General features: G+C 35.2%; 1 protein-coding gene across 1 annotated transcript in view; it reads right to left on the reverse strand.

The window, feature by feature from the left end:
* The window catches only part of DPYD (dihydropyrimidine dehydrogenase), a 794,060-nt gene that overhangs the window by 397,979 nt on the left and 368,988 nt on the right, over nt 1–27,093 (reverse strand). The window contains 1 exon segment of the mRNA XM_036825276.1: nt 7,560–7,744. Coding sequence (XP_036681171.1) covers nt 7,560–7,744 — 185 coding nt within the window.

A 27,093-nucleotide genomic window follows, 5' to 3' on the forward strand; every position in this document is an offset into this window, starting at 1 on the left:
GAGATAGTGAATTTAAAATAGAATTCTGAATCACAGAATAATGACATGACTAAAGGATCACTCTAATGATGTAATCAAACCAGTGACTTTTGAGATAATTTCCATATATTTAGATTGCTTTATTTGACAAAATGTCTCATGTTTAGAAGATCATTTTCTGAGAACTACCATGATTACTTTAGGAAAAATGAACTTCTGATCTAGGATTAGACTTAGAAGAATTTAGCTTGTATTCTATCTCCAAGTTCTCAGAGAAGGGCATAGCATGGTGAGATACCATATAGCATTTTTTCCCTCTACGTTTTGTGACTAAATTTTTGTTTGTCTGTCAGTACTAGAACAAAGTAAGTGCTGAATCTTCTGAATGATTGTATTTTTGTAAAGAACATTTGGTATTAAGGTATTAAGGTCCTCTTTGGTAAAGTAGGACCTTAGGCATCTTTTACACTCTCTTAACCAAGTTGGTTACACCAAACAGATTCACTAGACTAGTTTCTTCTCTCCTTTTCCTCTCTGAGATATACAAAGGAAGGCCAAGGAGTACTGAATCTTTGTAATGGGTGGGGTGCTCCTGTGTGCCTATGAACCTTCCACTCTACCTGTTGAGTTGTGTGCTTATTGAGTCAGTTGTACATTCTTTACCCCATTTGTGTTGGCTCAAAGTGTAAATAAAAATTATATAAATCGATGAGCTATACGAATGTGAAAAGAAAGAGGGTTGATTCTGTGAAAACTAAGTTGAATGTTTTCAAAAGATATGATAAAAAGGTGAGTTACTAAAAAACAGTTGCTGTCAAATTAAGTGTGACAGAAACAACTGAAATGACTTCAGGGCAATCATAAAAACCCAGAAAATTGCTATGTATGTTCCTTGAAAATGTGGCTCCACTTTAAAAAACAAAAATGGAAGTTGTAGACTATATATTATAGACAGGTTTAGATAAGAAATATGCTAGAACTCCAGTGACTGGATTGAAAAGATCTTGGCCCTGCTTATATTTTTTAAGAGAAATGAAAATGAGAAAATATCTAAATGCTTTAAAATAAAATGATATGCTTAATATATGTATATATCCTTTTTATACATCCCCATTTTAACTTTTTCGGATTAACCAAAAAATTATTGATTATTGTTTCATAGGACAAGATAACTTTTTTGTACTCCTGTGTTTTTAAGTAAATGTTCTGGATTTAAACAATTTATCATTGATAAATGTTCTGGATTTACCTATATAATTAAATGTCTAATTTTTACTCCAATTAATAATTAAATAGTCTTTAATCATACTAACTGAGCTAATTGCCCCTCTATTTTCTTTCTCTGGAAAGTTCAAATTCCTAGAACTTTTCTATACACTTAATCATTCTGGTTAAGGTATATTTTTAACCAGAATTAAGTTATACACAGACTATAGCCTCCAATCACAATCTTCTAATTTCAGTTTCAAACTACAGAGGAACTCTCAGGAGAAGTTCTATTGCATTATTATATTTTTAAATTTTAACACATACTGTAGGGGAAGGTATCAAGGACTGCTGCTAATTGGCAAGAAAACTAAGATTCCAGAGTTGAAAAGTACCAGGGAAGTAGTTCAGTACAGGGGAACTTAACATCTAGACATTTGTGTGTTCAAATCTTGGCTTCATTTCTAACGTGATACTGACCTTGAATAGGTTTATCATTTGAGCCTAAAGTAAAGTAGGTAAAGTTGGTAAAGTATTTTTACCAGCTATGAAACATAGATAATGATGGCTGTTTAACAGGGTCATTATAACCAAAAACTGTACGATGTATGATAGATGCTAAACAATTAGTGGCTGTTATTTCAACGGTTGACAAGTGACTATAAAAGGCATGTTCCAGGGAGGATAAAAATCAGGGACTACTTCTTCTGAGTCTTCTCTAATAATTCTAGTAAACATTGATTTCTGTTCCTTGACTAATTTAGCATTTATTTGTTATAGTAAATTTAGCTTTCTATTACGTCATATATATTTTTCTCTAACTATTTCACATGGATGAAATAATTGAATTCAAACATCATTATAAGCTCCTTTAGAGAAGAAAGGCTGATGGGTTAATGTGGTTAATTTCTTTTTTTTCCTATTACAGAACTTTTTATCTATCCACCTGTCCACATACATGCACACACGCACACACACACAGACACATACACACACTAGTTAAATAAATCCATTACAAAGATACAAGTAAAAGTGCAAATTTGAAAATTTATAGAATTTTTTTGTTTACCTATAGTCATTCTTTCAGTTACATACTCTTTCTTTGGGTACACTGTCAAAATTATCTTAGATAGTCAGTATTCTCATTTAAGTGAAAGAAGAAAACTCAAATATGCCTGGACTCCACTAATATCATAGTATTATAAACAAGTAAGGTGAAGTCATATTGGATCACTTATTAGTACAACTAAAGAAGGGCAAGTTTAATATTTTAAAATAATGACTTACAAGGAGAAAAATGTTGACAAAATGAAAAATATTTCTCTCTCTATAAATTCCAGATCTGACACTATCACTTCTTTATTCAAACAGTTCCTACCACATTCCTGCCTCATTACATACTCCAAATTAAATTCCCAAACTGGGTATTCTCATCATGTTCTAACCCCAGTATAATAAACCCCAGATCCTTTCTCCCATTTTTCCTATATAGTCTCCATGTTCAGGGCCTCCACTAGCCCAGAGTGCCTTTCGGTGAAAAAAAAAAAAAGCTGTAGCACAGGTGCAAGGCTTAGGGAGCAGGCAGAAAGCACCTTTGTGAAAATTCAAGGAAGGCACTCCTGCCTCTGAATAGAAGCAGCACAGCAAAAGATGCCATTGTTTGGTGAGTGGAGCTTGGTCTGGATTTCAGCCAACTGGTACCCCTGTTTGGGTAGCCCTTGCACAGTGGGCAAGCTATGCAATCTTATCCAGTAGGCTTCTTTAAGTTCCAGCGATTCAAATCACTCAGCATTCTTCCAGTTTTTCTTATCTTCCCTCTTTACGTGTATCTTGATTTTTATGAAGTCTGCTCACTCCATATCCTGATACCCACCTCCAGGCAGAATCAATCATTATCTCTTCCATACTGCCTCGTGCCTTTACATTTTTTATTACTGCGTTTGTTATTTTGTATTATATGTATGCTTCCATAGCTATTTGTAAAGCACCATTTTAAAAAACTACTGCTTACTGAATGAATGAATGAATGAATCCATGCATGAATGACTACATGGATAGACAGATGGATGTATATGGATGAATAAATGAATGGTTAGATAAAATGTTCTTGTCATGACCTGAAACAGCCTCTTTCAATCTTCATCTGTTAAAATACTATACTTTGACTTTCTATTCAAATCTCCTATTTTATAATCTTTCTCTGATACCATTTTAACAGTCCAAAGGGAATAATCTCTAATAATTCACAAACAATAAATATTTATAGCTCAGACTCTTTACTAAGAACTTTCCATAAACTCCCTTATGTATTCTTCCCTGAAACCCAAAAGGGTAGGAACTTTCTTATTGCTCCTTTATTAATAAATCATTTCTTTACTCCTAAGAAGACCACATCTTAGAGCAATGAAGTGACTTTCCCAAGTTCATACAGTTTTTGAAAGTATTGTTGAAATCAGATCTGTTTAGTTCAGAGCTCAAATTTCTAAGTACTCTATTATACTTCTCCTCATTTATTCACTTTGGTACCCTCTCAAAGTCAAGTGTTAGACCCAACAGCTGGTACTCAATAAGTGGTAATTGATTAAATTAACTAATAAAATTTAAGTGAAGCTCACTTCAGATCACTATGGGAATTATTGAAATCCCAACATGTGTGTCTTTAAATAATCTCATTTACCTGAAAAAGTGTATTTCAAAGAAATTCTAAATATCCAATTCAATGATTGCATGTATGAATCAATACTATAATGTATGTATAAAATCATTTTTTTAAGTCCACTATCTAGTGTTGCATGTTTCCCCAAAGTATAACATAAGACAAGGTGTTATAAACCTTCATTCACGAATACACTTCAGGCATTATATAAATTTTTCTAAACTAATGCTACATTGGTAAGAAAACACTAGTTATTTACAGTGCTAATTAACTTATATAACAAATATATTAGTTTTCTTAACTCTTCTTTAAATTCCTTTAAAATCAATTATCCCTACGTTTTTTCCTATTTAATGATGAATACACTCTTTATTTTGAGAGTATATTAGTAAACTAGCACGCCACTGGCTTGTGTAGCATCAGACTAGTAAGAAGGCTTCAATCAGGGAAACATAGGATGCTAAAGAACACACTAGAAGGAAAGTGTTTCTGGAAGAGGAGAAGGAAGCAAAACCTGAAGGACAAGCGGGATACAGACAGGTGAAATGGGTGGAGTCGGGAAAGGCCCAGATGTAGGAGATATCTTTATGTGTTGGGGGAAATTCAAATTGGTATCACGAGCTAAGGAGTTTGGGCTTTATCTTGAGTATAAAGAGGAGCCTCTGAAGGGGTTTAAGTGAGGAAATTAGGATCAAATTTGTATTCTAGAAAGATGACTCTGGCTGCAGCACAGGGGCCTTGGATTTGACAGGGGGAAATTGGGGGCAATTTTAGGAGGTGATAGAGGCCAGAACTAAGTTACTGACAGTGTAAAGAGAGAAAAATCCTACTTTGTCTATATGTTCCTTTTTAGTCTCATAAGTGCTTAGCACTTTGTATCCAACACCCTCGCAGGAAAGTGAAAGTGTTCATTTTACCTGACAGAGATTTTATCTACCTTCTGTTTTTACTGTATTCTAAAATGCCATTCAATACTTTCTTTGACAAGTCTGAATTCTTCAGCCAAACCCAAAACTTTTACTGGTCACAAATTTTTAATTTTTTTATATTTTAAACACTATCATTCCTAGCAATACATATTTAAAGCACATGCACTTTTTTTTTTTCATAATACCTAAGAGTCTGTGTCTTTCTTTTCATGAGTAAGTGGCAACTAAGTAAAATGATTGCTCATTTTTATCAGCACACATTTATCAGATTCAGGGAAGTAGAAAGATAACAGTGAAAAAAAAAAAAAAAAAATACCCTTAAGAATCTTTCTGAATGATAATTGTGAAGCACTACAAAACCACCATCATCATAAAATACAGTAAACATTCTCTATGTCTTTTAATTTAAAAGCTACAAATGGATTTAAGTATTTAGAAAACAATAACACACGCCATTCTCCACTTGCCTATGTTCAATTTTACCTTTTCAAATCTCTCTAGCATCTCTGCCTTCCCACCATTTTCACTTCCGCAAACTGAATTCACATCTTCATTAGGTTTTATCTGGCGTAGCACAAAAGCCTTTTCCCTTCTCCTGGGTCTACTTTCATTTCTTCAAGGAGTTAACAGACTGGTCAGTAAGATGTCTAGTCAACCAAAAATCGTATTTCACACAAAAAATAAGCAAATTAAAATAAGTGTATGAAATTCTTTACAGGGATAGAATTGACCAGGCATATATGAGAGAGAGAAGAAAAGAAAATTTAGATAAATAACTCATAAATAAGGGTGTGTACAGCAGTGCTGTTATATGAGAAAAATAGGTGTGTGAACACACTAGCATAAATCTTTCAACTGTGTTTTCTTAAGAATTATCTCTATTCTGAGACTGTGCTGTTTCCTACTTTTCTCATAAACTTTCTTGTTAATAAATGCGAGTAAATATTATAATTTCATGTGTTTGAGTGTTTAATGCTGTTACTCAGCAAAACAAGAAGCAATCAACCCTATATTGGTTTCCAAATTGATTTTGAAAATTTTATTAGTCTGAGTAATCCAGAGTTTGAGTACCATTGATGTAGAGGATTTGACTCTGGGAATCAGAAATGTTAAATACTGGAGATGAAACAAGTTTAGGAGATCATGTTTGGTTTAAAAGCAGTGAGTTTGAAGTGTAGGTAAGATATATATCCAAATGGAGTGCTGAATTTGAAATGTAGTTTAGACAAGTGAAGATGTTTAGCAGACAGCTGGATCATGGAAGAGAATGCCCTACTGGAGATACAGATTAGGGAGTTACGCACTTGGGAACCTTGGGAGAACACTCTGAAAATAAGAAATAAGAGTAGAATGAGAAAATTAAAAGAGTGATAAGTTTTGGGACAGAAAAAGTGAAAAAGCCAAAGCAGGAGTCCATCCTGGGTAGTTGTCTTGAACTGTTCCTGCTGTGAATTTCTGAGGCCATATGGACTCTCCAAAATACAGATGCTGCAGCAACTAGAGCCAAAACCACTACCGACATGTCTCCTTTGTATTCCCAGATTTCTGTCTGTTAAAATTGCATTCCTTTTCCCCTTTTCTTCCTAGCCTAGTCCCTTTCGATTTATGAATGATTTGGACAGAATTCTTAATTTTAGATTTATCATCTCCCCAAAACACTGCTTCTTTTGTCTCTAGGCACAACCAATAGGCTGTGGTTTACACCCATTCTTAGAGCTTTACTTCTATGGGACACCACACCACACTCTGGCCCAGATCCCAACATCTCAAGCCCCACTACTCAGAGATGCCGAGGTGAGGTGGGAGTAGGTTGGTTAACTAACAACATAAAAAATATGATGTAATAGTACCAAGTCCAGGCCCTACCTAGTAAGTAAGTAGTCATGGATGAATTACAGAAAGAGTAGAGAACAACCAGAATAGACTAAATGGTGGTGACAAAGAGGAAGAAAAATATTCAAGGAAACATTAAAGACAAAGTGAATTTTGCTAGCATGTGAGCAACCAAAGAAACCAAAAGAAGGGAGGCAGGAATTATATCGTGAATTTAGAGCCTTTCTTGAATAGGAAAGGAAAATAAGGATTTTATTTACGAGAGCAAACTTTTCCAGAAACATTTTATGTAAATGAGGTCACTGTGTCTACCTTTAGTTAAATTATAGAGCAAGAAAAGAACAGAGCATTTTGTCAAAAAGTAAGACAACTGAAATCTAGTAGATATGGCTTTTTTCCCCAAGAGCACAAAATTACTGTACCAGAGTATGTTTAACTTTGTATTTTATCATTTTTACATTCTGCATTTGTATCACAACAGTAAATAGTGAAAAAATAATTACAATTGAAATTTATAAAATATTTGTTTTCTTTTCAATTAGGTGCATATAATTTAGGAATTGAATAGGAACTCACTGATCCATGTGGACAGACAACATAATTTTCTGGACTGTGCTAGATTATTAGGAATATAGATTCTATATCATACTGCATATCATCCAGATTTGATAAATGTATTAGCTATGTCTTTAAGCATTGATAAATATTTTGAATACAGGATGAATAACTTCATAGTATTCCACTGGTAGAAATGCACAAATGAATTTTCAATCACCTAAACAGGTCTGCTATCCAGTCCACATTTAAAAAATTTTATCCAAGCAAATATGTATGTGACCTATTGCATATATAGTTACTATATACCTTATAGAAATGCTCATATGAATGAGTAGCAAAAATAAAGATGTACTTATCCATTGGAAAAAAATTAACTGAAATTGATGGCAAACACCTACCTGTATATATTTGTGAATGTACCAAGAGGCTTGCTTTCCATCATTCACGGATTCCACTGTAGTGTTAGCCATACCAACAACATCACCACCTGCAAACACCCATGGTTCACTGGTTTGCATAGTTTCTGGATCTACTTCTGGGAGATCCCATCTGTTAAATTTTATAGGGCTCAAGGCTTCTTTTACTGGAAAAAAGTGAAAGACAACAGGCAATGACTAATCTGTGCATCACATAACAATAATTTGAAAATTAAGAAAAATTATGATGTAATTATTGTTCTAGGGATTCAAGCAACCGTTTTTAATGAACCATAAAAATGGAAAGTTAATGAAATATCTTAGTTAACAACACATTCAAAGTGTACTGACTTAACCAATTCAAAATAAAACTCACATGTAGGTGTTAAAGACCACAGATTTGGGCAGTGTTTCAGATCTGGTATTTATGTGTAAGAAGTTTGGCAGACTACAGTCCTTTAAATATTCTAATGGTTATAAAATGCATTTTGTAAAACTTTGTCCATGACCATTATTTTCACAAATTTGTTATTACTCATATGATCCCAAATTTATTCCTGTGTAACATAGATGTAAGTTATATTGTGAATTTGAATCAACTGCCAATCTCTTCCTTTCACAGCAAGTTTTATGAACAAAACAAGACAATATCTTCTACGTTTCCATCAAATTACTTACACTTAATGTTAAGCGATTTAATGGACCCAGAATACAGTTACATTTAGCCAGCAATTTCTGTTTTATTTTGTAAAAATCTACAAATGCAACCATTAACATTAGTTCCGTGTGGAAATTGCTCTGTAAAAGAGATTTAAATTATCTGCTAAATATGCTGTGTTCCAATGAATCTAAACATGTCAGGAAAAGGAAGAGGTTCAGTCCCTTTAAGAAAAATTACCTAAAGGAAACTCACTCGTCACACGATCTGGATATTTGAAAGAGATAAAAGAAACTAAGTTAGAGTAAGGGGTTGATCTAGAGAAGAAATGAAGAAAGGTAGACAGTACCATATATGATGGAGCAAACTGAGCCAGTGTTTAAGATAAAATGTTCTTTCCAGGTATTCATATCATGAATTTTAAGCACAGCTTCTCAAGATAGACTAAGGGAGCTATTTTTTACTCCAATTGAAAAGAAAATATAACAATATAAACAAAAGGAGAAAATATTGGAAGTTCTTAGAATACAAAAATTAGTTGTTGAATAGATGAATAATTTGTTTAAAATAAAATAGCCAAATGTAAACCATGTTATTCTAAAATTATTTTTTTCTGAGCAATAATAGAAAAAAAGCATAAAAATAAACCCAGGTGCATATTTGTAGAATATTAGAAGAATACTTGAAGAATATTAGAATTCTAGAAAACTATTAAGGGACTACTGTTGACTGTGTTTTCTGCACAAGACTGTAGGTTCCATGAGAACAAGAATGTGTCCATGCTATGCTGCTTACCACTATGCCACCAAGCCTCGTACAGCACTTAAAACATAAGAGACACTCAATTCAATGGATGGATGGATGGATGGATGGATGAGTAGATGGATTAATGCCATCATGCTCAGGTTTTTATTTAAAAATCTTCTATTGTTTGTACCTCTGATGCAATTTCACCCTTCATTGAGAGTAAAATTAAATATTCATGTAATTATTTTCAATACAGAATGGCATTCTAAGAAGATTTTTCTATTGTCTTTAAAGGTCACATGAAAAGAGACCTTTAGCATTTGTTCCCCGTTGCATAACAGATCATCACTACCATCTGTTGACAGTTACCTGAGTTGCAAAACGTCAATAGTGAGCATGGCTCGTCAATTCAACCTATTATAATAATGGTAACTGTAACACACCATCATTGAATGGTATAGAAACATACACACACACACACACTCACATGCAAGGGGTAAAAAATAATTCTCCTATATAAGAAATGACCTTATTTGTCCAAGACTTTGATACAACCTTGTCCTACATAGAGATCTGAAATAAAGATGGTTTTTAAATGAGAAGGAATTCAAAATTATTTCACTAGATCAAAGCTCTTTTATACATTTTCCTCATTTTTTTACAAGAATATCCTTGAAGATTAGCACAGATTTCACTCTAAGCTTGAGCAATGCAGGGATTATGCCTTAGTTATCTTTGATTTCCCACAGCAGCTATTAGAGTCAAAGACATATATACTGTGAAGTTATTGAAGCTTAAGCTTCAGGGTCCCTCACTTGCATGGGCCTCTTTCAAGGCCTAAATTTGAATTTGTAATTTTTTTCTTTTTTATAGAAAGTCTTCAAGTTATATAGGCTTCAGGTCTCGCAAAACTTGAATCTACTCTTCAGTACAGTGCACCTTAAATAGTAGGTGCTGAATAAATGCTTGCTGAATTAAGTTGAAGTTCATGAGTAACGTGCTTTATAACTTTTTTATGATTTACAAATGCATATGGTATGATTCACTTTAATATTAGAGCTCTATCACTAACTCAGTCAATAAATAGGAGATGTTACTAGAAGTTTAATAAGTAATTCTTGCATTTCTTAAAATATTTAGCACCAACACTATAAGCCAACCTAGGAATATTTATTTGTGAATTCAAAAGCACTATTCTACTCATGGGTCTTTCCATTGGATACACTTTGTATTACTTTATGTCTCTGAACATTCATACATACTCATGTTTACTTTTTAAAATGTGCTTTCTTTCCTCAATATTTAACTCAATTATAACTTTAAGTCAGACCTGAATATAAACTTTTAATTTTTCTATCATTTGTAACATCCAACTAACCTCACAAATAATCAAATAACTATGACACTGCATTCCAAAACAGAACTTTTCTCTCACAGCAAAAATTATCTCAGCCCCCTTTTGAAAATCACCTATTTAATTTTCCCCCTACTCTTTTTAGAGGGCTTCAAGTTTAACATGTTCATAGTTTCATTTAAGAAATAAATAGAAAAAATGAGAGATCAAGCAATTGGTTATGATGTTATTAAATAGTATAGCAAAGCTTACATAAATCAAAATAGAGATCATTTGTTTGCATTTTAATATCTAATATTTTAACTTTTTCTTTGTCCAAACGATAAAGGATCATAGAAAAAATAGAAAAAATTGAAAAAATAGAACATGGACAGCTTATAAGAATATAAGTGATGCTTTAGTCGGTCAGAAATGTTTTCAATCAGTGGCACTAAGCAGCTAACACAAGAATGACTATTCATTACAACTTGAACATCAAATGATTAGGATCGTTTCCCTGTAGGCACAGTGGACTCAATATTTAAACATGAGAGACAGAGAAAGGGGATTAATTAATTTTTTGAAACTTTGTTGATTCTGATTGTGGATCCTAATAACACTTTTCACGATTTCGATGACTCTTTTGAAATGTAGTTATTTCTATTACTTAATCATATTTTTAAAGCTCCAAAGTATTTAACTTAGAACTCAAATTAAGGATTCAGTGAAAAAAATCTATATGCTTTTATTCATAATTTGGCAGGAAGGAGTTCATTTATTTAGCTGCTTCTTATTAGAGGGACTTTCATCCTCCTCGTCATTGTAACTATCCTTCTATGGACTCCTCACAGCTCTCTGACATCTCTGCTGATACGTTTAACTTGGAATACAATAAAAATAAGTCTCAGAAGGATATCTTCTGTTTTGCCTTTATCTAGCTTGGAAGGAATGAAAGCATAAGTGGATGAAAAATGTATATTTACATTTGCAAACCAAATAACTGCTTGCCATATCCTATGAAGTGTTAAATGAATATTAATAGAAGGATTGTATTATTTTCTTTCTTGTTTATAAAATAATGGGGGTGGGGGAAGAGGGATTTTCTGTTATGATCATACACAGTTTCCCCACAGATTTCCATGAGATTGCATCTTGTTGGAGACTGCAGCATATGTCCTGGTAGTTCCATAGATGAACAGAAAAAGAACTTGAAAAAGAATCGCAAAACGTGCTTATTCACAGTCTATATTATTCTGCAAATGGGATAGAAATGTGTTAAATGTTATGGTGCCTGGAATTTTATGCAGTCTTTAAAAGGAATGAAAACATCCTTAATTCATACCAAACATTCAAGATTTATGTTAATTTTCTGCTTTAATCACTACTATGTTCGAATGAGCTTACTTAAAAAACAAAGACACTCTGAGGTAGCTTTAAAACAAGAAATGGTTTTGAAATAGGAACTTTTAGTCAACTTAATGTTATGCATGAGATGATTTTTTCATATAGACTTAACTGTATTGTGACACACAAGTTCTTCAATAAGCCACAGCTTAAAATTGCAGAAACCGTCCCTCAGGGACACATCACTGGCAGATGCAGATTGCCAAGGTCAATTAAACTGATGTAGCTGTGCTGTCATATATGTAGAAGAGAAACCCACAAGCATATGACAAGTATATTTCTCAGTATTTATAAAAAGATGTCAAGAATGTTATATTTTAGTACATAAATATAAATGAATTCTCCATAAACAATACAACAGAAATCATAATGAAGAAGGATTATTAGTATTCTTTGGAGAGTTTGAGATGCTATAAAACAATGGGGGGAATAAAAAATTTCAACATTTATAATAAAATGATATCTTGAAAACAGATGAATTCATCAATGTGCTTGTTGTTTAATTTTACATAACGTATTAGCCAAGAGGACCAAAGCACAATGAAACAAAAAGGTGAGCTGAGGCAATAATCTCAGTAAATCAGAGCTGAAAGCAAAATCTCAGCAAGAGCAAATAAATTCTAATTACAGGGCCAGGATATCAGAGCTGTGTTTAAACAGAATAACCTGGGGTAAGGAGGGGACAGAACCACAGAATGCCTTCAACTAAGAATATCAAGTCCGGTTGGCACGAGCTTTGTTCTCACACCTCCCTTCTGCCTCTGAGTATTCGAATCAATATGCTGTCCATTCCCAAACACAATGGAGCGGACAATGACAATTCATCATTTTCTTTCTGTAAACCCCTCAAAAGTCAACCTTGATACTGTACCTTCCTGCTCCTACAGAACCTCAAGTACCTCTGATTCTTTTTAGACTATTGTCTTTCTCATATTCTCCTCTCTCATCTTCTATGTTGAAAAACTGATCTTAACCTGGTTCTCTCATCTCACTGCCATTCTTACATCTTCTTTTATCTAATTTCTGGAGTAATTTACACTACGTACATTTTTTACCACCCAATTATTCCTTCCAGTGTATCCCTCTTATGAAAATATGGTCTCTATGGTCACCAAATTCCGTGACTTCAGTTCTCCTCCTTTTTGCCTTTCTATAGCATCCAATATCCGAATCACGGTAATTTTGATCTCCTTCTCTGATTTGCGGAATGCTACTCTATCTGGACTCTCCTTCTTTTTAAACTGTCCTTAGGCTCTATCTGGCTCCTCCTCATCGTGTCATCATCCTCTTCCCAGCTCTCAAATATTGTCTACTACACTTTTCTGTGTCAGAAAATATAGTTGTCTTGTGCTTTTAACTTCATCTCTCTGGAAGTGATCTCAAACACTACCTTCTGCTTTTTTATTCTGACACTTCTAGCTGCCTGTTAGAGATTCCAATGTGGATGCCTTACTGTCCCTTCTAAATGGTCACATCTAAAACCCAGTTCACAAGCTTCCTCTGGGATTTTCACATTTCACAATTATTAGTAAGCTTGCTTTTTCACGTCTCCTACTCATTGTGACCACCAAAGCTTCACTGAAACTCTTATCACTAAGATGATCCAGATTGCCACATGCAGTGACCCTTCCCGTCATCACCTCACTTCAGGAACTAGGGTGGGGTGGGGTGAGACACCCAGAGAACAAGATTTAAGAAGGTCCTTAGGCTCAAGATCGTGCAAGGGCAGGTCGGTGCCTCAACTGTCTCACCCTACGCGTGGCACGGTCTTCCTTGATTTCTCAGTAGCATTCAACAGATGACCACTTCCTCCTCATAAAAGTCCCTTATCTTGGCTTCAATGACACCACACTTTCCGCTTTTCCATTTGCCTCCATGATCACTCTTTAACCTTCACTGCTGCTTTTTCCTATTCTTCCTTCTCACAAAAACCTAGAAATAGATCTTAATCTTGGCATAATCTTTGAATCTTTTCTCTCCACTTATCTCAGCATGCAGTCAGTTACCATGTTCTAACAATTCAACCAAAGGAAATTCTCTCCTAGTTACTTCTTACATCTCATTTATATCATCCTCACCTAATGAAGAATGTTAAGGAAAGCAATCAGCATTCATTGATCCCTTGTGTGAGGCAGACATGATGCTGAATATTTCCATACAGTAGTCTCATTTAGACCACAGCACAACTCTTTAAGGTAGGTATTAGCATCCTAAATACAACCAAGAGGTGGTAAAGCCAGTATATGAATCCAGTTATTTCTCACGCCAAAGCTCTCCTTGCCACTGACCCTTGGTGTGAGGGAAAGAAAAAGCCAGGAATAGGCCAAAAACAGTCTCTTAAAGTTTCACTCTTGGGAACCATGGGAATAATTTAAATGAAGCAGATTGGGGTTGGAGGGGCAGCAATTATCTTTCTTGTAGGTCTTATTTCCACAATTAGAGAATCAGCTCATTGTAGAGAAGAAACCCAAGTATTTTCCAAAAGCTTCCCAAAGCTTCTAAAGAAAGTCTCTACGGTGACAAACACACTGATTAGAGAAGAATAGGCACTTGGCTAATTTCTTTTGATTGATTTAACTATTTGACTTTCCTACTGCTATGGTTAAATAATGCTCAGTTTGGATATGCTTGTAGAATTCAGGCAGTGTAAAAGTACAGATTTAATTTTCTTTCCCTCCATGCCCAAGACAAGCTTAGGCTCTCCAAGTTAAATACAAAAGATGGATGTCAATAATAGCCTGTAGCAACTCCTTTTGTTTTACTTGTATTCTATAGGGAGTCTCATTCTCATTTCCTAAACTGACCAACTAATCAATTCAGAATTAAAATTGTCTAAGCACTTCACCTTGATTTGCTTATTTCTCTGCAATAATTCCGTCTATTTAAAACACTAAACTCCTTGAAGATCTGATTTCATTTTCTCTGGAAGAGATCTCCTCAAGGAGGTCAGTGTCCTTGAGGAAAATATATGGGGATTGTTTTCAAATTCTCAGTTGGATTCCCAAATGCTGCACTTTGATTTGCTTATTTATATTCAATGATACCATCTACTTAAGACTACAAACTCCTTGAAGGAATAGATCATCCTTTAATCTGATTTGGACCATAATCATCATAATTCTATGCACATTTGGGTGCCTAATACCTCTTGATAATTAGGAGACAGTGAAAAAAGTGGAAAGGCTACTGAAATATTTTATGTATACTTCTCAGTGAAAGAACTTTTTAAAATGCTAGATGATACCATCAAGTGATATAAATAATTACAGAAAGGGGTTAAAAAATGTTTAATATAAAATCCTCATTTGCTGCATTTAAAGCATAAATAAAAACAAATAGAAAGCCAGAAGTATATTACACTACTTGTGAAAACAATATTATTAAAATATAAGTGAATACTGAAAAATATTTTAATTAACAAAATAAATCAAATGGAAAAGATTTCCTAAATAGAGCTTTAAAAGTAAGTCTATGTGTGTTTGACTGCCATGACTAATTATGTATCCATGTAATGTGTGTTCAATTTGGGCTTATTTAAATAGCAGAAATGCTCATTAGCTGCAGTATATCTGTGAAGCTTCAGTAAACAGTTTAATGGTTTTTATGTTTAACCAATTTCATAAGTTCCTGTAATTTTAGCTTTAGCAGCTCATTAATGTTACTTTTTGATATCCATCTTATGACTTTTTTTTTCCTTGTCAATCGGCTGTAGGCATACTTCAGTGCAAACTTAAAACATACAGTAGAATTTATTTTAAACAATTTTAGCACATAAGTAAATGCACGATTCAAAAATACAGCTTCTTTATATAGAGTACTGGTTGTATTACCATGCAGTCAAGAACTATCTTTGGTATTGACAAAGGCTATATTCAATAGAATTCATGATGATAATAATGACAAACATTTATCGAGTGCCCCAGGAACATGTGGTTGGTTTGGGATGAGGCAATGTATATGTTATCTCTCTGGATCTTCACAGAATAGGTATTATTTTAATTTTATAGCTGAGGAAACTGAGACTGAGATAAGTTACACAGATCACATTCTCAGGATTTGAACCTAACTACAAATCTGCCACAGCTGTACCAACTGGGAATACCTTCAGAGGCATTTGGAGATAAACACCTAGACCTTAGTAGAGGGCCCTACACCTTGGAATTAGATACAGTCACATGATGGATGAAATTCTAGAGAAAGAACACAAACCTGGGTTAAAATAGAATGAACCATTTATTTTTTAAAGTGGCAGCAATCACAACCTGAACTAAAGCCAGAAGAGGAATCATCAGAGTTTCATGAGAATCAAGATGTTTCTGACCCATACAGCCAAGAAGTGATCATTTCAAGAAATGTCAGATACAGGAGAAATGTAAGGTAGGTAACCAGATTTGGGGATCTGGAGTTCAATGAGCAGTAAAAAGATGACATGTGCAGGTAAATGATGAAGGCAAAAGGCAGAATAAAAGGGGTTAAGGAGAAAGGATCTGGCAGACAGCAAGGCAGTGCATACAGGATGTTCTTCTGGGACTTTAATAATGATTGCATAGGAAAAAAATACGGTACTAGCTTGCATTCGTTCATTCAATTAGCAAATATTGTCTGCTGTGTACTAAATCCAGCTGTAGGCACTGTAGTAAACCATAGATAAGGGAACTGTCCTTGTGGGATGTACATTTCAGTTGGCAGAAGATAAAAAATAAAAGGTAAACAAGTAAGTGAACTATATGATAGTGAAAATGGCTATGAAGAGAGATATATCAATGAGAGTGTTATGAGGTGAGGGGGCTGAGAAATGGAAGATCATGGTGGGGATGGAGGGGCACAGAGGGCTCTTTGATGAGATGACATCCGAGCTAAAACAAAGGATAAGAATGAGCCAGCATGTGAAGACCTTGAGGCAGATCATTCCAGGCAGAGGGAACTGTTACAGAGGAGTTAGAATGAGCTGAAGTTGATGTACTTGAAGATTAGAAGGGAGGCTTTATGTGAGTGGAAGAAAGCAAGCAAGAGAAGAGGAGAGGGGGCCTAGAGATAGGCAGAGTGCTGATCAAGGAGGGCTTCATAAGCTGTGGGAAGAATTTTATTCTAAATAAAGTAGGAACCACTAGAGGGTTTGGAACAGGGGAATGAAATGATGTAATTCCTGTTTATAAAGCTGATTCTGGTAGGATTATAAGGAAGCAAGAGTAAATGCAGGGTGACCAGTGAGGAAGCTACTATTTTCAATGCAAGTGAAAGTATCAAGCATCTGACCATTCCCTCAACAGAAGGAGGACTTGCTGGCCTTCATGTGATACTTTACATAAACATTGCTTTCATATGCTTTTGTCTTAACTGTGAATTTTCTGTTGGAGTATTTAGAATAAAGCAATCATTTCATTCTATTCATCCCAACATTTATCCATCTCTTCATTCATTCATTTATCCATTCATTCAGTGAACCCGTGAGATTGTGCTGGGTACTTAGGGTTAAAATATGAATAAGTTACCCTGCAGTCCTACTGTCAACATAATTTAGAGTATATAAGGTGTATAGGTTGAAATAGGAGAAGAGCAGGAGCCAAAAAGGAGACACAAAACTAATTATATGTTTCCCTCTGTGTGTGAGGGGAACATATTTTATTGACATAGCCCTTTAGATTTCCGGTACCCACCAACTTTAGAATAAAATTCAGATACTTTAGCCTAACACTAAAACATTTTGTGAATTAGCAATGATACATTTCTCCACCTTTACTATTTCTTGTTGTGTGCATTGTGATCTAGCCAAAGGAATTACCCCTTGTAGGTATCTAGCCTGTTCACTGTGATGAAATGTGCTTTCCCGTCTCTAGTCTCTTAATTCCTGCCCAGTCCTCATCTCTATTACCAGTGCCACTGCCTCCATAAAAACTTCTTTGATGCTTACAACTGGAAGTCATCTCTCCACCCTGTGTGTTATGCTAGCAGTTTATCTATTTCTCCTTGAGTCTATCTAATGGCATTTTGCATTTTTCCCTCTCTATTAGACTGCAAGCTCCTGTAAACAGGGACAATGTATTTTTTTTGTGTGTGTGAACCCAGGAGAAACTAACCCAGAATCTTGTAAACTCAATAAATATAGAATGAAAGAATGGGAAATAAGGTCCCACAAGTATGTAGGAGGGCGGATTAGAAGGGTGTTAAAATTAAATTGAAGCATTTGGTTTCAATCCCACCATCAGGAGAGAATAATTTTAGATTCTAAACTATGAGAGTAATGCAATGATACTGGTGATGTAGTAGCTCATTTGGCAGCAGTGTGCAAATACAGGGAAAACATTGGGCCATGTTAAACAAAGTGAATTGTCAATACGCTTTTCAGAGGTCTTGGAAAATCATTGGATGTTCGCTCAACATAATATGCTTGACACTCTTTCATGCACTTGTATGGAAAAAATGGTTGTGTAAATGAAAGTCCTTTGAAAACATTTAAAAAGCTTCATAATTACAAAATATTATAAGAATGGCTAGCATGGAAAAAAGGTTGGCACTGGATAGCATTAGAACATATAAAGCTTAGGCGAGACCTCTGAATTTATGTTCAAGTAAGTGCTGGCTTTCTCCTCCAGCAATGCCAGCACATTCGAGACACCTAATAAATTACATGTGCATATTACATTTGAATTGGGTAGCTTCCATATTGGGGGGCTATCTATTAAATATGATTCAACGTAATTTTCCAACTGATGAAATTACAACTTACATGTATGTAGGTCAATATCTAATTTAACCAAAGACTATTTTAAATAGGTATATTGTTATTTTTATCTTGTGATTTGAGCCAAGAATACAAATGCAAAGTAATTAACAAAAATAATCTGTTATACCAAATACATATTACTAAGAACATTAGTATACAATATACATCATTACTAAATTTATAATTTCACTATATTTTACATCTTGATTTTACATCTCACAGCAGCAGCTTACTGTAGTTTAACACTTCACAAGAATATTAGGTTTCAGAATAAACCTTTAGTATACCATAAGCTAACTAGTATTTAAAAGACAAATATAATAGGCTATGGTAAACAAAGCTCTGGACATGTATTACACTCACTCTATGTTGAATAACATTTTCCTATGTTTTAAGATTTCTGTTCTCTGAAACAATTATGTTATTTTGTCCATTTTCTACCTTCTTTCCCCAGCAAAACTTGTTACATGCCACTGCTCTACTTCTTGTATGTAATCTTTGATTTGATGGAAAAGTACTGATTTATCCACTGTCTCCCTGTAAGAATGCATATGATATCAACCACTAGTGAAACCTGGAAAACAAAGATAAGGGAAGGCTCTGAACAGAGCTATTCACTGGGGAAACAAACCTATTCCTATGCAGTTATTAGAGGGAAGTAAAATAATTACAGAAATATCATGTTGTGCTTCAAATGGATGTCTAAGGCAGTTGTAAGTGATGTGATGTTGAGTCCAAATCACTTTCAACACTGTTATCAGTTTGACCTCCCTCCTCATCACCTTCACCCGTTTAAAATAATTCCAAAGAAAAACTGTGCAAAGATTCCATTATTTTGTATGGTTACTCTGCAGAAATGCCAGTACTTGCTTTAAATCCTACCACTTTATCCTCACTCTGCACAGTGTATTCTATAATAGAAAGACAATAAATCTTTCAGCCAGAAAAAAATCTGACAATTAGGACAATTTTTAAGAAAATATGTACAGTTTTACTATTGGTTTCCTGAGAATGCTTCTTGCCTAAAATACAGTTAAAAGCCAGACAATGTACAGGGAAGACTAAAAAAGGATTCATTCTCATCACTGGGCCAACGATACAAAGGATATACCAATCTTTTATTACTCAGGCATTATGAAATGAAACGGTAGCATCAGGAACCAAATGCATTAGTGAAAGGGGGAAGGTACAGAACCATGGATTAAAACTGTCTTGATGCCATGTCCTCCAAAGATATTTACCACCTAAAAGGCAGCAATAACAAAAGCTGATTTTTTTCCTCTTCATAATATGGTAGGTGAGATCCTTCTGGATTTCCAAATACCACATGTCCTCTTTCATCATACTTTTAAGAAGTTGTTATCTAAAGTACAAGTTATAACAGCTTTTATTCATTAATTCAATCAATGAATAACCACGGTTCTGGGCACTAGGTTATGACAGTGAAAAGACAGACAAATGATAGATAATGATTCCTAATGTCTCTTTTCAATCAGAATGTTCTTAGTTCTAGTCCTATTTCCAGTTGTTGAATGGGTTAGCAAATCCAAATGACACACATCACCATTTCCCTCAGATCTGTTCTGTCTGCTGCATTTGTGAGTTCTGTAGGCATCATGAACATCTGATCAGATTCCCATGCTACATACTCCATATTCCACCCCTTTATCAGATGACCAAACCCTGACTGTCTACGTAAAAAATATGTCTGGATTCGGAATGTTCTTCTGCAGTTCTATGGCCTTTAACTTAATCTGGGCCTTAATTAGTAGCCACGCAAACTGACGAAAACAGTCTTTTAACTGGTTTCATCGATACTATTCTGTCTTAATCCCAGGCCACCTTGGAGCAACATGTTTATTCCACACTCCTGATGCTTCCTTCCATGTGGGGAAACAATTATTGGTATAACACTCATGGTGTCTCTCTGTATCTTACTCACCTCTCTTAGAAAAGCTGAATTCAGTAGTTATAATTAGTGGATCTGGAAGAAGAAATTAGGCATGCATGACACACCCTTGTCAAGCCTATAGCTTGGCAGCTGCCCAGGTGAGCACAGGTTGTCTCCCTCCCTGAACACTGAAAATCTTACTGCTGCAGCTTCCCAACAGGGCACCTGCAATTGTTGGATCTTACCTGTGACTGGTGAGTAACTTTGCTTATTTCAGGCATCCAATACTAGGAAACACACTTGTCTTCTGATATGAACCACCTCAAAGGTGACTTCATGGTTTCTAACTCCCAACTATTTGAAGAATATTACAAATGCTGCAAACCCAAGCAGAGATAAGGAAGATCCATCACCTACCAGAATTACCTCATTAACATAAAAATCTCTCCCAGGGGCTTCCCTGGTGGCGCAGTGGTTGAGAATCTGCCTGCCAATGCAGGGGACACGGGTTCGAGCCCTGTTCTGGGAAGATCCCACATGCCGTGGAGCGGCTGGGCCCGTGAGCCACAACTACTGAGCCTGCGCGTCTGGAGCCTGTGCTCCGCAACAAGAGAGCCCGCGATAGTGAGAGGCCCGCGCACCGCGATGAAGAGTGGCCCCCCGCTTGCCACAACTAGAGAAAGCCCTCGCACAGAAACGAAGACCCAACACAGCCATAAAGAAAGAAAGAAAGAAAGAAAAATTAAAATGGAGATTTCTTTAAAAAAAAAAAAAAATCTCTCCCATATTTAAACCCCCTCATTTGTCACCTGGGTGTCTATAGGATAAAATTCAAAACCCCTGGCTTAGCATATAAGTCTCTTAACTCCACATAAATTTGTAGCCAAATTTCCTGCCATCTTACCCCTACCCACTTCCCACCTTATCTTATCATACAGCATCTGCTCCAGCTAAACAGACTTTCTCACTATTGTCTGGTCACCTGAGGCCATTCATCAGCTTGTACTTTGTGTATGAATATTCCCTCTAACAGAGAAACTCCTACTCAAGCCCTAAAACCCAGTCCAAATATCATCTCAAATTAGCACATTATGCTACAATTTATGTATTTACAAGCCTGTTTCTCTCATTAGCCCTTGAGTCCCTGGAAGGCAAAGACTCTCTTTTACTCATGCTTGTATTCTTAGTGCCTGGACAGGGCCTATAAGATATTTGGATATTATAAAATGTTCATTGCATGAAAAATAATGAGAGAATGAATAGTAAAAATCATAAAATTAAAAGTTCAATTTTAGAAATAAAAATGAAAAATTCAGACCTTCATTTATAAAGATGAGAACATGCATGAAATAAGTAGGCTGATGACAACTTTCTAAAGACATGCTGTTTTTTTTAATATAGCTTTTAAAAATGACTGTAAAATGACTACTTAATCTAACAGTATGGTGTTGAGCAAGTTGCATAATCTCCCCGTGGCTCCCTCCCTTCCACCCCCATTCCACCTGGAAACTCCTACACATCACTCAGCCTTCAATTTACAACCCACTTCCTCTAGGAAGTTTCTCTGAACCTTCAGACTATGTTTTGCGCTTCCCTAGGACTCTAAACTTCTCCCAGCACAATTGATTAAACTGCATTCCTGGAGGCAAAGTTTGCATTCACCTTTTCCACACGTTATCCCCAGAATACAGCCCAGGGCCTGGAATAGCAGGCCATCAAAAGTCATTATCTATACCACTCTCTCACGCTGTCACATCTCACCCCTCCCCCTCCCCATGGACATATATACACTACCAAATGTAAAATAGGTAGCTAGTGGGAAGCAGCCGCATAGCACAGGGAGATCAGCTGGGTGATTTGTGACCACCTAGAGGGGTGGGATAGGGAGGGTGGGAGGGAGGGAGATGCAAGAGGGAAGAGATATGGGAACATATGTATATGTATAACTGATTCACTTTGTTATAAAGCAGAAACTAACACACCATTGTAAAGCAATTATACTTCAATAAAGATGTTTAAAAAAAAAAGTCATTAGCTAAACAAATAAATCTGTGAAATTAGGAGTCTAGAATACATTATCTCTTAAATCCCTTCCAGCACGTTTGGAAATGTATGTAAGGAAAACTTCAACGCAAGTTACTGTATTGTAACATATCCATAAGTTACACTGGACTGACAACTTTATTTTTCAGTTCTTTCTCATCCATTCTTAGTTGTATTAATCATTAGTGAGGCCCTTCCTCTAACATTTGTGCCATTAGTTAAAAAGTTGTCCGATCTATCAATAAAGTACAGTATTCCTTAACCTGTTCTTTGAAACTATATTGTAAACATTTCTGTTTATAAAAATGCCTGCAACAGGGATAATCTGACCAATTATGACACATTTTCAACTTGGTACTCCATTCCTTCCCCTTCCTCTTTATTTTTGGTAAGGCAGAAGAGGAATGATGAAAGCTGAGGGCCACAAAGAGTGGACAATTGTTCAAAGAAAAGTTTGCTGAATCTCTAAGTGCCATGAGTGGCTTCTGAAGGACATACTTTATTGTTTGAAAAATGAAACATATTGGTTAAAAAAAAAAGGGGTTATTAAAATGCCTCAGTGTTCCCACTTCCATTAGAGAAGTAGCATATAAGTAACATTTTAATAAGGAAAAAAACAAATCAAACATACTGATGCCATGTCTTTTCAAGCACAGGTAACTATTATTATTGGGCACTTGACTCATCCAGTGCTCAGTTTAAAACACCTTTTCTAGGTTTTTCCCAACACCTAAAATAATTGAGGAAAAAATGGGCCCACTTGAAAAATTCCTGAATATCTGCACTGTCTCAGTCTCATGCACACCATTTCTTGCCTACCTCGCAATTTCTAGCTCTGGCTTAGGCCAGAACAAGGCAAACTAACCCATGGCCTGCATCTTTTCTCAGAGTAGGAGGCAAGTGAATCAAACTACACTTGAAGCTAGTACTGGCAGAACCTTTTATTTACCCCATGAGGTTTTGAAATAATTTTCTGAGGGAACTGGTAAGCAGTTTTAAAGCCTCTCCACCACCATCCCCCTCCCCGCCCCCCCCCCCAAAAAAACCTCACTCCCTTATGGAACTAATTGCAACTAATGCTATGAAGGAAGTTGCTTTCTGAGGGTTTCCTTAAATCTTCAGAAAGAACTGGGCTTCGTGTTTCCTTGTCTCTAGTGAGATGAGCAGGAAGAAAATGTAGGCGCTGGGTGAAGTGTATAAACTCCTTTCCTAGAAGAAAAGCCAGGCACTCCCTGCTATGCCCAGAGAATTCAGTCACCTTGTGATTTGCTCTCCTGAGCAGTGCTGCGCAGCATTATCCTGAGTCAGCTTTACACACCATTCATCCTACCTTTCCTTCCAAAAACAAAGGTTTTTAATCTTAGTTATCTCATACCCTAATTTTCAAATGCTTAAGAGCTCAAACTTAGTATCCTCTAAAGTGCTTCTCTTTCCACTTTAAGATAAAAGTGAGCAAACAAACCAAAAATCTGGCCCAGTTTTACCATGTTGAAGAGGAAAAAAACAAAGATATTAAACATATCCTCTGCTCTTTATGTACTTGATTTATGAAAACCCAAAATGGAGTTTTCTAACTACTAAAAATTAGTTGAAAGAAAATTCCTCTCAGTGGTATGAAAATCATCAGAATTGATAATAAAACATTTTTAAAACATGTGATACAGTTACAAGCTGTGTAATCTTTTTTCTGTAAGTAAAAGTAACCAAATATAGGAAACATTTTCTCATTTAAAAAATCATAAATTGTAAGAGCATCTGCTTCAGTTATTTTATAAAGACATGTGGACGAAGCCTGCGGGGCCCCAAATGAAGTCCTAATTTTCAAATGCTTTTACTCCTAGACAACATTCATAACGTCATAAGGGTGTAATATAACTCAATTTAATTATTAAAATATGACTTTGTTACACAAGCATAATATCTAAAATGTGCGAGATGCTTGCTCACTATGTGCTTGACATATACCTAAGTGCTTTACATATATTATTAATTTTTTTATTCTTAAAATAACTCTAGAAGGTAGATGCTATAATCTTCCCTCTTAAAAGATCAAGACCACAAGACCACGGAGTATGAAGAGACTAAGGGAGCCAGATTTCCAGCTGGGTAGCCTGACTCCAGAGCCCCTGCTCTAAGCTGCTCTACCAGACGGACTCTAATTAGTGTCATATTTATTGGATTATAAAGAGTGCAACAATTTATGCCAAAACAGGGAAAAAAATCAATAGGAATAGAAAAACAGAACAACTTGTCTAACATTTATGCTTTCTAAGAAAAGTAAACCAAACTGACCCCACAACAGGAAAAAATAACAACTAGGTGTAATAAAATTAATATCTTAACATGAATCAAGTCAAGCCAAATGCACAAATATATATTGTGCATCTATTATGGGTACAATAATATGTTGGCCACTATTGGGACTACAACTTACTATAAAGGCACAGTCTATGCCTTTTTGAGGTTTACAATCTAATTGGAAGATAAATTGTAATAGGTTCTGGAAGATGAAAACATCTGGAAGATGAAAATAGCTCTTTTCAAAGTGGACATTTCAAAAGAATGAGAGGATGACGTGGTGTAGTGTATGAAAGAGGCACAGAGGTCATGGCATAGGCTAAAGTGCCTTCCTTCAGTTGTCTGAAAGCATAGTCAAAGACACATAAAACTATGTCAACTAGATCTCCTAGGAATGTGAGGACAAGGCGACTGTTATCACCTCCATTGGAAAAATGAAACTGTGAGGTCAGTGAAAATGGTAACGCATTCTCCTTATCAATTCCAAACCAACAGTGAAGATATGCACGCTTTCACAACTGGCAGTTTGGTTCAAAGCAGAAAGAGAAGGGAATAAAATAAGGAAAAAGTCTCTTAAACTTGACATTGTCCAAACAAACAAAAAGAGGGAAAATTCAATTCCATAAACACTGACGTTGGTGTTTAATAGAAGAGGAGACTTCCTATATTATGAAATACACACTTTTAAAACAAATAAATAAATGTTTAATAATTTCCAGTGAAGGGCAATATTTGTGGAGTAGAAATGCCAGTTAAAGGTAGCTTGTGCTTAATTTACTGACAGCCTTTAAAATCAGTCTTCAATACTAAAATCCAAATTTGAGGTGATTTGGAATCTTACATACTTAGAGAAAATGGATGAGAATTTTGAAAATGTGGAACCACTCTCAGTTTTTCATAGGAAACATATTAAATAAGGCTAAGACTTTATCATACCAATCAAATTAGAAATTGGACACCACACTGCCTTTAGAATTTGGACAGTAGTTAATGAAGGATTCAATTAAATTGTGCTCATAATAAGCACACATATATTCCATGCACAGGGATGTGGAATACAGAGTCTTTTGTTCTTATTTCCCACTTACTGCTACAATCCAAGAAAAAGAGAAATAAAATAGAATTAAATAAAATAATGATGATTACTTATAATTGTTACAAGCCTTAGGAACAATGAAATAATTAGCAACTGTAATCCAAGGATATTATACAAATTTGTTTTATAAATTTGACGTACTTTTCTTTAAGCTATTGAGGCACTTACAATTTTTCTGACATGAAATATTTATTACAGATATATTGGGTGCTTAATACTAAATAAAGTTATTTTATATTCTCCTTTGCGAAACACACAAATTAAGGGACTTGCAAAAGTGATGCAGTATATCAGAAAAAAATAAGATTAAAAATTTAATTTTCTGCAAATTCCCAACTTAGTTTACCTTTACAAATACCTATTATTGATATAAGTGAGACACTACAATTTCATTTCACTACTATTTTCATTTAAAATATTATTGTAATCAGACAATGCTGAGTATAAATTATCACTGTACCTTATATGTACTCTGTCAAGTTTATTTCATTCCTTGAATTCTTCAGCATATATTTACATAATGCATTCACCAAGGACTTTCTAAATTAACCGCTTTGGAATTCACCCTGTATTAGATACTGGGAGGAACAGTTCAACAGGGAACAGTGGAACGTAAAGTCAGGCACGTAGTATACATAAAATCATTTGCTGAAGTTCTCAAGTACTAAGGAGTAGGCGCTTCATCCTATTGTGTAGGGTAAAATTGTTGAATTTCATGAAAAGTAAAACTGGAATTAGATATCTGAATCTGGGATACCATTTTTGGACTTCAGTGATAGGAGAACTATGGTATGATAGCGAACTTGAGAAGAAATCTGCCTTAAGGAAACCTGATGAGGTGATCCTTCCTTACTTTGGGCATATCTCTCTAAATGTATTCTTAACTTGATAAAACAACTATTTGTTTGCAGGTCTGCCTCCAACACCAGTTTGTGAGGTTTTTAAGTATAAGGAATGCCTCATTCATCTTTGTACTCTCCAGAATATAACTTGGTACCTGGCATTCACTGGAAACTCACTAAATCATTGTTACATGCATGAGCATAAATATATGATGAAATGTCTTCTGAGACACAGAGAGTGGAGAAAGAGATTGCAGAGTCATTTTACACAGAAGTGCAAGAGTGCCTACTGTAATCTAGCTATTACTTGGCACATAGAAGTTGTTCATTAAATATTTCTTACAGGAATTAATGCATGTATGAATAAATGAATGAATGAATGAATCAGTTCAGTGAAGGAATAAATATATTAAGAAGAGAAATGGGCAAAGTCTGAACTTTGGAAAGCTAGAGGAAGAAAAGCAGTCAGTGACAGTAGGA

This window comes from Balaenoptera musculus, chromosome 1, assembly GCF_009873245.2.
Source record: "Balaenoptera musculus isolate JJ_BM4_2016_0621 chromosome 1, mBalMus1.pri.v3, whole genome shotgun sequence".
Taxonomy (NCBI): Eukaryota; Metazoa; Chordata; class Mammalia; order Artiodactyla; family Balaenopteridae; genus Balaenoptera; species Balaenoptera musculus.